General features: G+C 38.9%; 1 protein-coding gene across 1 annotated transcript in view; it reads right to left on the reverse strand.

Annotated features, from left to right (window-relative positions):
• Nucleotides 1-207: 207 nt before the first annotated feature.
• The window catches only part of DIAPH2 (diaphanous related formin 2), a 327319-nt gene continuing 313234 nt past the window's right edge, over nucleotides 208-14292 (reverse strand). The window contains exon 27 of the mRNA XM_063141950.1: nucleotides 208-4476. Within this exon, the coding sequence (XP_062998020.1) occupies nucleotides 4412-4476 (65 nt within the window). The 3' untranslated portion in view covers nucleotides 208-4411. The remainder of the gene's footprint in view (nucleotides 4477-14292) is intronic.

A 14292-nucleotide genomic window follows, 5' to 3' on the forward strand; every position in this document is an offset into this window, starting at 1 on the left:
GCCCCTCCCCCCCCCCGTTCTTTGTCCTGTTAAGGAAAATATGCCTGTACCCATATGTTTTTCCTAACAGGACAAAGAGCAATGGGAAGTGTTATTTATTATATTTTCAGTATCTCTATGCCTATAAAGAAGTTATTCAAGGAGGATTTAGACTGGGAACACAATGTGGGGAAAAGTTGATTCTCTGTGCCCCAGTTGAATTCACAGATCATCAATGTCTTGTCTATTTGGGCTCTATGTCTTTATCTACTGAACTACATTTTGTGGGGGAGGAGAGGAAGAGGAGGAAGTCCGTGTGTAGCTAAATTGCACTCTGAGGTAGTACATATACACACTCTCACACACACACAGATGCAAAGGCTAAACGCTCAAGCATATAACATCTATGCATATTTGTTATAAGCTTGTAAATAGTGGTCAGCAGAAACAAGCAAGCTTCACTTACATAAAAAAAAATATAGATTTGGGGGCTTGCTATTTAAAGTGGCTTATTTAGAAATTCTTCATAGTGGTTTAATTTAAAAGAACAAGTAGCTTTGCCTGAACAGGCTTTATTTTTGGCCAGGTTTTATTTTCACCTTGCACACTGATTAAAAGATGTTAACATTTAAGATGTCATTCCCCTGTAGGGCAAGGGCAGAGGCAAGATCATAGCATATTCTATTTTACATGGAAATGCATCACACATTCTTACGAGCAAGCAGCAAGAACTGTATCTAAGCAATGATTAGTACTTAAGGTAATTTGATTGTTGGGAAGGTTTTTGCAAAGCAATCGAAGGTGTACAATGTTTTCCTCTTAATGTTAGAAAATAAGGCAAGTGCAGTTCGGGGAACGATGATATGACCTCAAGACTACACATTTACTAGATCACCAGGTAAACATTTGACAATAGTGGGATCCATAATAATACGAAGAGCAAGTTTTTTCTTTAATCTGCATTTTCAAAGAGAATAAAAACTATCAAAAGATTCCGTGATCCAACATAAAATTCAGAAAATACTTTAGACTTTATAAATACAAGCACCCTGTATTTACAATATTATATTTTTTCTACCTATTTTGTTTTGCTTTATTAAGATACATGTCTATTAAATTGCATAAAATAAATGTTCCAAATGTGGAATAAAATGACAGGGTTGGTAAAACTGAAATATCAGAACATCTTTAGGATTCTTTTGGCTTTGCTTTTGGTCAGAATGTGGTTCTTTAAAATCTTCAATTGCCAACTACTAGGCTGGTCAAAAACAAAATGTCAGGAAATAAAAAACGCTGCAGTCATAATAATTAGTCTTACAGTAAAAATATCTGTGGAAGGATATGTTCACAGATGCTCTGATAATTGCTTTAACGTTTTGGCTTTTAAATTCTAGCAAATTACTGATGCCATCTCTGAGCTTCAATGCATTGTTTTAAAATACTATACATTAGAAAATTAAAATACTATACATTAACACTTTGCTTATCCAAATGAGTTGCAATGTTGGCGTTATGATTTAAAACATGTTTTGAATCTAAACACATGAATGAGAAAATGTAGATTAGATGGGTAATTTAAAAAGTGATTGTTTACCTTACACCTATTAATAAATTCTTATAGAGTGGGAGGTAAATGAGGAGTATTTATTATTTTTGCTAAAAACTACTTGTGTTCCTTAGAAAGATCTGTAGCATTCAGTCTGGTATACTAGCATCATACACCTATGAAACAATAAGCCTTAATCACGTCCTTTGAAATTCAGGACTTTTTCTACTTCACTGGGACCTCAGGATCTTTTCTTCTTTTCCATACATTTAAACTTGTAAACAGCCCAAATTCAGACATATGAGTCTTAGGTAGCTGCAGAACGTAGACTAGGAACCCAAACATTGCTGCCTACCCAAACAGGATGGTTTCATCCTCTCTTGCACCCCGTGTGCAGAAAACAGAACACATGCATGAACAAAAAGGGATTGATACTTCCCTTATAATACAGTGCATTCAGTAGTTAAGCATAAGAATTTGTGGGAAACTTATTTTAAAAAATATAATATGCACAAAATATAAAATGCAGTAGATGAGCAGTGTCTAAGAAAATTTCAGTAGAATGAATGAGGAATATCCTATCCTTTCCATACATATAACACTAAATCTAGGCAACCCCACCCCACCCAACATCACCACCATTGCACTGGGAAAATGTATAGTTGCAAGAGTATCACATGTGGAAGAGCAGGTCTGTGATCCTTGTTTAGCTGCAAGGCTCACTGGGTGACCATGGGCCATTTGGCATCTCTGTTTAACCTACAATATGGGGCTACTGTCAGGACAAAATTCCATGTTTTGCTCTTACTTTGTCATTAGGATATAATGTGGTTAATGATTTCCTCTCTCTTGGGGTGGGAAAACAATAGGTGGTATCTAAGTAGTGTCCTTCCAGTGATGGGACAGCCATCAGCAGAACAGGGAAGGTAGTGATTTTCAATGACCCCCTCTGTGCTCCATCCCAATGTGCACTGTAGGGGTTGCAGAGGACCCTCTAGAACAGATTGTGGGCTGTATTTGGAACTGTAGGGGGAAAGGCGTATCACTGAAAATTGCCTTCTCCCTGATGGATGCCTTCCATGGGCAGACAAGATCGCCACTCTAGATTTCTTGTGATATGATTTTCTTGAGAGGCTCAGAAATATACTTAATGGAAAACTAGAGCAAAAGCGGTTTTCTGTGATAACTTAGGTGGCTACAAGATTTTAGTCCTTGTTGCATATGGTAGTGGTTATGAAACCTCTTGTTAAAGAAGCTGAGCAAAGGATTGGTGACTCTGTTTCTGATTTGCCTGAATTTTGAATACCAGCTAAAATTAAAGTTACCGCCTTCATTTTACGGAATGTTTTGCTGCAGTGCATTCAAACCTCTCCACTTCTCCACCAGTCTCACTAACATGGCTCTTGTAAACTCACCAGTCAGAATAAATTGTTGTGTTTGTTTTTTGCACATCTCGTTGTGTTTCTCTAATCACCATCAGTAATGAAAGGGTATTTCATTCTATGAAACATTCCCCCATCCTCCTGAAATACACTCACACACACACACACACACAGGAAGTGCGGTAGAGCAGGTTTTACAGTGCATTACAAAGCATGTGGCATCCTCAGCTGACTCATGTTGTTGGCCTTTGGTGGGATCAAAATGGAAGATGGGTCAAATGGTCAAAAGGGAGTGGTTTGCAAAGAGCGTTAGAGTGCATGTGCCCCTCACTGGCCTGGTTCAGACAACACACTAAACCATGATGCTTAACCACAACATGGTAAAGGGAATGCATTCCCTTAACCATTTTGTGGTTAAGCAGCATGGTTTAACATGTTGTCTGAACCAGGCTACTCTCTCCCCATTGTTACTATTTTATCGCACAACCATGGCCATCTCAACATCTTTTCCAGAGTACATTTGGGAGTGTCTTAAGAATCCAATTGTAATTACCTTTATATTAGTAGACTATGTTTCTGAAAGCTTAAACAAAGGCAAAAGAATGTTGGAACCATCAAAATACATAAGAATTTTTCCTCAAAATATCTGTATAAAGTTTATATAAGTACATAATTAGAAAATACATCTTTAAATATATTTAAAAACATATTCTGCAAATGATATAGTTTAACTTTGGTATAATCCTATGTTCTCATTTGTTTAATTTTTTTTTTTTTTTGCAGTGATGAGAAGCTATATATCTTTCTACCACTGAGGCTGTAGATGTGTGATAAAGTTTAACTGCAGCCAAAATAGCTGAATCCATCATGCTTAAAACTTGAGATAAGATTCTAAGGAAATTGATGGGGGCTACACAGTGCTTTCTCAAGCTTACAAAAAGGGTCTCTTATGATGTGTGGTATATCAGCTCATATCTGAATTCATTAATATGCAAATTTTCTTTTTTCCTTTCATGTCAAAATAAGAACTACGAATGGGCTTCTGTCCTCTTTAGTTGACCTGATCTTTTGATGCTGTTAATTTTAACAGCAAATGCATACCTTATCCGCCTGAATTTATATACATTGTCCTCCACACTTTGGGCACAATCCGCTGTGCACCCTCCCAATCAAATTAATGGGAGCTGCCCAAAAACATGGTAGTTGTCGGATCCTAGTTGCTAGCTTAACAACCGCAAGTAATACTAAAGAAGAAGAGGCACAACCTTATATTTTAACACTGTTTACATCGCTTGAGAATTTTGTTAATAATATACAGTAAGAGTGGTGGGTTGTTGTTGTTTGCACAATATTTGTAAAATACATATTTATTCTTCTGGTTGTTATTCCCTGGAATTCACTTAAAAATCATTTCTGATCATTGTTGCTCTTCGCACATTCTTTTCACCATGTCTCCATATAAAGTAAATAAAACACCTTTCCAGTTCTTTGGCATTGGGAGGATTCATACCGCTGTGATAGTTCCATTGTGGCGGGAACGTGACCTTTCCAAAGTTACTCGTCTGTTATCTGGAACATAAAGGAAGAAAGAAACAACAGCGTAAGATTTTAAAACATGGATATTGCAATGTCAAGAGTGTTTCAGGCAGTCCTGAAAATAATTTCAAAGGAATATATAAATAAATTACTAGGAGGATGGATCAGAGAAATTTCAGAGTGCAGCTGCCAGGCGGAGTTCAAGAGTTCTGCAATCAGCAATAAATTGCTTTCCTGATCGGAGAAGCTGGGGTGATAAAAGCACTGGAAGAATTCTGCAGCACTCACCCCTTGGAAATAGCGGGTGACAACTAAAATGCTGGGGAAAGTGTTACTATATAAAGAAGCCTCTATGCCCAGTTGCTTTGGGAAGGAACAAGGAACGTCGTCCTTTTGATGTAGGGGAAATTCACCAGCCTTTACATATAGTAGAAGTTATAGACTATTCCTCTCTCTCTCTCTCTCTCTCCCCCACGCACACCACCGGATAAAATGAGGAGATAAGATATTCAATTTAGTATGAGTAAATAAACTACTTCCTACATTTCCCCTACATGAATAATAATAACAATATCAACTGCAATTTCGGTATGAATTATTCTTACATGGCAATTATTAAGATAATCATATTTTAGGAAGAAACCATCTTGGGCTAAAAGTTCAATATTCTCAAAGTACAACTGTAAGGAATGCCGGCTGTGACTGAAGTACACAAACACACACAGTTTCCTCAGATGTGCTTAGCAGCTTGTTTAACCAGTAAAATCCAAATGACATGAATGGACTTCTAGCTTGATGTAGACAAGCTACTCATCAGCTTACATTACATGGCAAACATCAGCTCTTTGGAGGGAAACTAATGACAGATATAGAGAAAAGAGTAAAATACTTGGTGCAACAAGTCACTGATTAGTAGATTTTTCCATCTACTTTAAAACAAATATATATAGTAGTAGTTCCATCTACTTCTGTATAACCACAAGCAAGAATTTGAGAATTCATGGCTATTTTCCTCTCTACTGGTTTTTATTTGGGGCATTCTCTCCCCTTTTCTTGCTGCTGAAATCCCTGTAAAAGGATGCTTGCTTCTAACATCTCCACATTCAATTATGCATGGAAAAGACACAGGCCCCTGTTCCCACTACATCTGTCAACAGGCTCAACTACTTCTGTAAATGGGTTCAGTAGTAAACATGAGCCCAATCGGCATAACATATTCTGAAGGATCCCTCATAAAGATTGTGGAGGGAATAAAATCCCATACAACTGTTTTGAAGACAATATCGTAGACCAGCCTTTTCCAACCTGGTGCCCCCCAGATGTTTTGGAATACAACTCCCAGCTGTTACATGGAGAAGTCCTAGGAAAGGGATGAGTAGCCCTAGATGTATGATCTCAGTTAAACCATTGGGAAGTTCAGGAGATTACATAACATCTGGTGCAAATATTCTCTTTGGGATGATGATACTGACAAAATGTAAAACCAAACTATTGAATTTTTAATTAACACCTGCAATTCCTGTGGTGTTGTTATAATGAAGATTTCCTGTTGCATTTAGAATGCTTAGATTGTTGAAGAAATGGGAGGTAGACTGGGGAGAAACTCCTAGAGTTAGACAAATTCATGGAGGATAAGGCTACTAGCCCTGATAGCTATATGCTACCTCCAGTGACAGAGGCAGTGGTGCCTATGAACCCCAGTGGCTGGGGAACATGGGCCGGAGGGTTCTATTACACTCATGCCCTGCTTGTGGAGTTCCTGTGGGCACCTGGATGGCCACTACATAGAATTCCGGACTAAATGGAACCATAATCTGATCCAGCATGGCTCTTTTGTTATTAAATGGCAGGAGGCTAGAAAGCAAGAAGTGTGTGTGTGTGTGTGTGTGTGTGTGTGTGTTTAACAAATCTGAAGTCCCATACGTTGTTTCTTTACAGTTTAGAGGAAGATTTTTGAGGCTGAGGGCACACAGCAGACAAATGTCTCCAGGGCTCAAAAATTCTCCTGAAGTTTCTGCTGATTTATGCTGTCTTGAGGCTAAATACCCTGGGAGTATAGCAAATACTTGCTTTCAGTACACAATAGAGTGCAAGTTGCTTCCAAAAGACTTATCTGGCATATCCAGTTTTATCTGTTGTAGCCAATATCTGTTCAAAGTTGCTAAGAAGGGAATTTAAAACAAAAAGCAAGGAGGCACACACACACAAAACTGTGACATTTTCTGTCCCTAGAAACGGTGATACCACAGAAGAAATGGTTTAGCAGCAGCAAATTAGAGTTAAGAACATCTTCTCTTGAAACTATGAAGTTGTAAATAGAAACATCATCAGCTGAGAAATAGATCCCAGACATATATTCAGGAAAATGGATGTGTGGAGGATTGGACATCAATTACTCAACTCTGAAACACACACAAAAATGTTGAGGAATTCTGTTAAAGTAACTTGTCCTTGCAACTGACACACAATTTAAAAGCATCAGAGTGGCAGTTAAGATCTTGTGACAAACCCCCTTTTTATGCAAAGTAGAAAGAGTGTGTTGCAGTCTGCTAGTGATCCTAACGCTGTATGTTCTATGGCTTACCTTCCCAATGCCTGACACACTGTTAAAGCTGTATTACAACCTTACTGATTAACTTAAAGTTTGAGAAAACCAAATTCGGTGTCTTTAGAATTACAGAAGAAGAATTATGCTGGATCAGTAACTACAATAGATACCATATGGGCCTAGTGAATTATTATCTTTCATTTTGCCAATATGGTCAATGACTTTGTCTTTTGTCGCCACTGTTTGCCTCAGTTACTCAAGACTCCCTTCCTGAAAACATCAGTTCAACCACAGAGACCTGTCCTGCATTTTGTGCAGTTAAGACAGATGAAAAAGAATTCCATTTTTCTACTATCTTCTTATCTAACTTTAGTACTCTTTTAACTCTATTGTCATTCAACTGCCTCCCTCACTGTTTTCCTTCTTTTTATATATTTAAAGAATTCCTTATTGTTGGCTTTAATGTTGTTAGCAATATGCCCCTCAAAACTTCTATTTGTATCACGAGCGTTTTCTTTGTGTAAGTTTGTGTTCATCCCAACCACCCCATTTGGGCAAGGATTCCATTTTCCGAAGGAAGCCTTTTTTTCTGTAATAGCTTACTTGACACTGCTTGGTTAATGTCCCCTTGGACTTGGTGCTACTTTTTCTGACTTGCAGAATACATTCTAGCTGATCTCTTATTGTTGTTTTGAGTAACCTCCAAGCATTTTAAAGAAATTTAATCCTCTCGACTCCCCCTTTCAACCGGTTTCACTCCCCCTTTTTACCAGTTCCCTAATTTTAGAGAAGTTTCCTCTTTTGAAGTCAAATGTGACTGTGCTGGAATTCCTTGGCAATTTTCCACTTAAATATATATTAAATCTGATAGCACTGTGGTCACTGTATCCAATTGGTATGAAAACATTCACATAATGCACCAGGTTTTGGGTGGCACCGTTTAGGATTGCATTCATTTAGGATTATATTATGTCTTTGATGTCTGCTTCTGTTTCATGGCAGATTGCAGAGTTGATTCTAGCTTTTGGAGAACTCTTGAGCAAGAGGACTTCAGCCTCCCTTTCCATTCGGCCCAAGTCCCCACAAAGATTGTTTGGCAAATGAGACTGGAGTGATGGCAGTTTCCCCTTTCCATCCCTTCCATGGTTGCGTTTTTCTTGGGGCCACAGGTATAAAGAAGTTGAGTGGGTGGCAATTACAGGAGCAGCAGCCAGGGCAGGAGCAGGCCTCCTGCTGAGGCATGGACCTTGGTAGGTGCCTGATGTTAGCTCCCAGTAGCAGACCTAGCAGATAGTGTATGAGTTGGGTTACTAGCATAAGCATTTCGTTACATAATTCTCAGTTCTCACTGAATGTGCTTTGCACAATGGTAGGGTTAGCTCTCACACCCTGCAAAACATATATTCTACATGCCAGGGGTTTTGTGTTTATGCGACTTGAGCAAATTTTGTAGTGGACTTTATTACCTCCTTTGCCTTTCGGCCAACATTTCTTTAATGATTGATCTGTAAACAACATTGATTGAAAGCAATTTGTTAAAACAATAAAGCAACCCATTAAATTAAAATGTATTAATGAAGTACATACTTGTTAACACTTTTGTAATGAGGTACCTTTGAAACGAGTATTTAAATAATGCAATCCCTTACATAGTTTTTGCTGAAACTTTCAGGAACATATACAAACAGATGTGGTCACTTAATATGCCACTTCTGTAATTCTGGATGATTTTCAAATATTTTCCCCTATATAATGGAAGCTTTAAAGAAAAGCCGGAAAAAGAAAAGAATGTATCGCCCTAAACTGAGTGCAGACTTTTATTTTAATTGTAAAACCCACTTAGAGTTCATTTTGATTTTGTAATAAAATGTGCCAAGATAGAAATGCAATGAATATATTACATCCAATATGCAAATACAATGTAACTGCCTTCATTCATTTGCAAGCTTTGTCAGGGATGACTGTTGTTCTTGTAACAGCTAAAAGACATCAATACTCCAGGGTGCATTTCTAACTCAAGAGATGCCTGCGAGGGAAGATTTACTCAGCTCGGAACTGCTCCTCTTTGAAAGATACCACCTTTAGGGTTTTAAGGCTTAGGGTCATTCATAAGGCTGGAACTTTTCGATTTATAGGATCACTTCAAATTTCCAAATAGCAGTAATTTTACAACGATCTTCCCTCAATGAATATAAAGAGTCTGCTTTGCTTTCACTTCTTCAACAGAACTTGCATATTTCATTCTCTGGCCTTAAAAGCTAAGGACATTTCTTGAGAAACATAACAGTATTTTGATTTCCCATGTCCGTAAATTGAATGACCAAAGTTGCATTGACCAAAACTTGCTATCCAGTTCTAAAACCCCTTTTCTGTATTGCATTAACAATATTTGGAAATGCTGCATAGAGGATAAAAAGGTGTTCTTAGCATCCACTTGTAAAAACACCCAAAAGAGCAATTTTACGCACCCAGGGAGTAATAAAATATCCAGGGGGAGAGGGAAGAAGTGGGAGTTTACACTGCTCTGTTACTCTCTCTCCCATGAGAGGATATATAGTTTGCAACAATGACTTTAACATTACCTAAGCCAAGTCTTATATAGCACACAAGAAGAAGATGCAGTCATATATGCTTAACAAACAAAATTGGTGGGACATAGACATAGGAAAATGCTGTATCGGTCAGAAGATAAAGAGCATCTTAGGGCTTATGGCCAACCAATGTAGACCAGGAGGAGCATCTGAAGTGATCTTTGCCTCCATGCTCAGCATTTTAGTTGTACGGGCGTTTTCTCCCATTAAGCTGAGGCATCGGGGAAGCAGAGGGAAGGAGGCAGGAGAAGGCTGGGGATAATACACATCCCTACTTCCCCAGCCTTCTCCTCGACCCGCCCATAGGAACACCCCCTTTCTGTTCTTTCCGAGGTCACTTCTGAGGTCACCCGAGGCTCACTCCGTGTTCTCTCCATGCCATCTGTGACTCCTGCGTTTGAAGTTAGACCAGTATCTCTGATCTTGGATTCAGGAATCCGAAGTATCTTATGCCCCCTGCCCTGCCCCAGACTCTGTCTAGCGGCCTTAGGATTGCTCTTCCTGAAACTAAGGGATCAATCCAACTGGATATTTTCCAACACAAGTCCTACTGAAATGAATGTGAGCTGTAAGTAGGCCCTGCTGAACAGAACAAAAGGGGGGGAAGAGGAGGGGAACGCTTGTCTCCCAGAATGTAACTTTTGGGGCATACTTCGCTTACCTCTAATCTAAAAGGAAGAATAAGTTGTTTTATGAAAGGGAGGTAATGTGAGCTGAACATAATAGCAGAAGTGGCTTTTGGTCCCACATTTCCTAAAGAGTTAATAGAATTAAGGGTCCAGGGAGTACTGCTTTCATTTTATGTTTCCCAGAATTGTGGTAGAGAAATCGTTTCAAACACTGTCAAAATAGAACACTATCTAAACTTTAAATAATAATAATAAAAAAAAACTGGCAGAGTGAATGTAAATGAACACATAAAATAAGAAGCTGATGCCTCTTTAGCAATAAAAAGAACTGCTAAAGCTCCACCTTATTAGAGTAATTTTTGTTGAAACAGCAAAGAAGATGGGGAGGAAACACCCTTGTAAAGGCATTTGTATGGCCTATACCTTTGGGAGGCAATGAAAGCATTTGCATCAAATATTTATTTGTTCTTTCATTTAAAACTTTGCTCACTGGAAAAGCCTAATGAGATGCACATCTAGTTTTTATGAAAGACCCATGGGACAATATTCATACAATTCCGGGGAACTTTACTACAATATAAGCAATACAAAACCTAAACACGGCAGACAAGAGACACACAAGTATGTTTCATTTTCTGTTTAAAGGCTTTATGAAGGGATTAAAATAGCTTTAAAAACCAGAGAGGGAAAAGCAAAACTGGAAGAGTTCACGACATAAGTGTAGTGGCACCTTCTGGTTCCTAATTAGAAGTGAAAAGTATTCAAATCGAAGCAAAGTCAGCTGATCTTGGTCAGCAAATCCCAGTATGGTTGCCTGGTTTATTTTACTATAGTTAATAGGAAAAACAACAACAACTTTGCTTAGCAAACCACAAATCAATTCTTCCAGCAGTGGGAGGAATTAAACATTTCACTCTATGCAGGACATCATGACATACTGGATATCCTTGAAAAAACAGCCAGGATTTCACCTAGGCCTTAGCTAGACCTAAGGTTTATCCCAGGATCGTCCCGGGGTCATCCCTGTTCATGTAAATGACACACAGGGGATCCCGGGAGCAGGCAGGGACGACCCCAGGATAAACTGTAGGTCTAGCTAAGGCCATAGTGGCTTTAGGAGTCAGATGCAGCAACACATCCATGAAGCACCCACAGTTGCTCCTACACCACGTTTCTGTTCTTTTAAGAGCTACTCACAAGGTGAAGTTTGCAGTAAGTTGAACTGGTGCCATGGAGGCTCCCACCCCTATCCAGCCTTTTTCCGGGGCATTAGAGAGACTGCACTGGTGGGATGGCGTGGGGAAGACCTTCAGAACAGTAATGTATTGCTTGGGAAGACTTGATGAATTTGCTCATGCTTAGTATTTGGCAAATCTCAGTATCTAGGGTCCAGCAAAATTTTCACCATACATCAGACTGGCTTTCAGCCCAGGGAAATAGTCTTCCCAACGTTTTGGTGATTGACTTTCTTTCTTGGCTTTATCTGGATGCATTTACTCTGCAGACAGTTGCATATAGCCACTCTTTGCTTGTGACAGTCATTCATCTGCCCTATAAAATCTGGTCATGTTAGAAAGAAAAGGGAACGTGGGAGTAAATGGGGGTGGGGTGGGGAAGTTAAACTATCCCTTTGTTCCCTTCTTAATCTATGAGCAATGATATTCCAGTCTTTACAAGAATAGGGCAGTTTCAGATTTCACTAATTAGTTTTTTTATTGCACATGTTGGTGAATGGAAATAATTTAAACTGCTTTAACCAATAGTTCATATAGCACATTTAGTGTACTATGTATTTTACAATATTTGTTATAGCTTTCATGTTTAATCATGTGGGATGACAAGTGATACTGACACCATGTATTTAGCCTTGTGAGGTCAGCTACTCATATTTCCACTGGTCAACAAAGGTCACCATCCATCCAAAGCAACATATGTTGTCTGTGGCTAAATAGTTATTTTAATGCTAGCTTTTTTAACCTTCGTCTTGTACAATATATAATGATAAAAGCTTTCACCTCCTTATTAACAATTAAGTCTAAAATCTTCTCTGACTCAGGGAGCCATTGGCAACCAAATATAATATTCAGTGTCATTTTAGATAAAACAATGCATTAAAAGCAAGAATAAAAAACATTGTGTAGAGAAGAGATTACTTTCTCCAACCCAAACATTAGTCTTGTTGCAATTCTGATTATTTCTCCTGTAAATTACAAGCTGCAGTTGACAAGTAAAGTGGTTTGCATCATAGGCAGTTCAATTTAGGAACTGAGAGATGGGCAGGAGTCAGTAATATTAATTGTCCCTTGCCCAGGTTACACAAAACATTGATCTAGATAGACTTGAGTGGACTTGTAGAGTTTTATCACACAAGCGTTATACTGTGCAGTCACTGTGAATTGCGTGCAAAGGACTCCGAAGTTTTCCAGCTTATAATCTGCTTTTATTGTGAAGTACTCTGAAGTTTTCCAGTTTATAATCTGCTTTGACTGTGAAGGACTCCCATGCATCCTGCATTAATTGTGCTATAAAGGGAAAAGAATCAAGGTATTTTGCTAGTAATTTTGGAGCGAATCATTTGTTGTTTTCCGAGTGGCCACTGGGGGTGCAGGAGCAGGATTTGATACTTATTAAGCTTCAAATTAAACAAGTGCTTACATCTGCGTAAGCTTTGAAGATAAAGACATCAAAATTGGCACAGTAATAGATATTAAGGAGAGCTTTAAGCATACCAAATTTGAATCGGATTGGGTCATCTGTTGATTTTTTATGATTTTTTTTACATTTCCCCCCTTAAACCCTTTTACTGGTAGGCAAAGGAACTTAGGAGCGCTGCCACCTGGGGTGTGATTTAGCTAACAACAACGACAGCTTAGCGCTGTAGGGGATAATTCAAGGGAAACAGGTACGTGGGATGAAGCTAGTAATCTGACTAGATTGATTACTGAAGGGGATTTTGAATAGTGAAACTAGACTAAGTCTAGTAAGGGTTTAAGAAAGGGTTGGGCAACTTGTGGCCTTGAGATGTTTTGGCCTAAAACTCCCATCATATTTCTCCATTAGTCCTGCTGGCTAGGGCTGATAGGATTCAATCTTTGCACACCCCTGAGCACTGGCAAAGGATGGAACTGAAACACCAGCAAGTTACACAAATGGCTGATGGACCAGAGCAGGTCATCTGACAAGTCCTGACCTATATAAGAGCTTCTGAGTCAAGCCTGGGATAGACCTCACTCCTGCTCCCTGACACCAAGTGCTTTGTCCCCTGCCTTCTCACACTCTTATCTTTTCTGCCTTACCCTCTTTTGAACTGTCTGGAGAGAATTCTGACAAGAAATCCATTACAGGAGATGAGAATGGATTGTTCCTTTTCTGAAAAAAGATGCTTTACTGAGAGGTCCTGCTTGTAGAAGAGGTCATTATTTTGGGGAGTTCATAATGTTGTGTGTGAGCGTGACCATGGACGTACCTGCCTATACTATCCTGCAGGTACTGCACTCCAAGACATCTCAGGCTAACATAGCAACTGTGGGAGGAACTATTCAGCATTGCTTAACTGCATTCAATTTAGTTGGGATCATGGTCATGCTGGTGCCTGGGATTGCATATAATAAGTGTTCAAGATGGATTGGATTTTGGATTGTTCTACCCCATATAATAAACATGCATTTCAAAACCATGAGAAATGGGCTCCAGAACTATACAGCATTAAAGTTGTCCTACAGCTTTCTGAAAGCTGCTGAGATTTTTACAGAACTGAAACAGTTGATTAATTACATTAAAATCTGTGCTCTGTCATTGCTTTCTCTTCAGTGTTCACAGTCCGACATCACAAATGGGAAAAGTCTGAAAGAAAACTATTGTTGCAACTATTTCATCAACAAGCTTCCTTTTCTTTACCCCCCCCCCATTCTTTTAACTTTCAAAGAATTCTGGGGGGTTGACAGACTTGAGAGTAAGAAGGGAGCTGGCTTTGAGGTTTGGGGTGAGTGTTAAGACCATCTGTGGATAAATCGAGATCAGAAAGTATTCCAAGACAAGTAATCCATATTCCATTCCTTAGGACTAGCAACCAATTTTCTCA

This window comes from Elgaria multicarinata, chromosome 15 (assembly GCF_023053635.1).
Source record: "Elgaria multicarinata webbii isolate HBS135686 ecotype San Diego chromosome 15, rElgMul1.1.pri, whole genome shotgun sequence".
Taxonomy (NCBI): domain Eukaryota; kingdom Metazoa; phylum Chordata; class Lepidosauria; order Squamata; family Anguidae; genus Elgaria; species Elgaria multicarinata.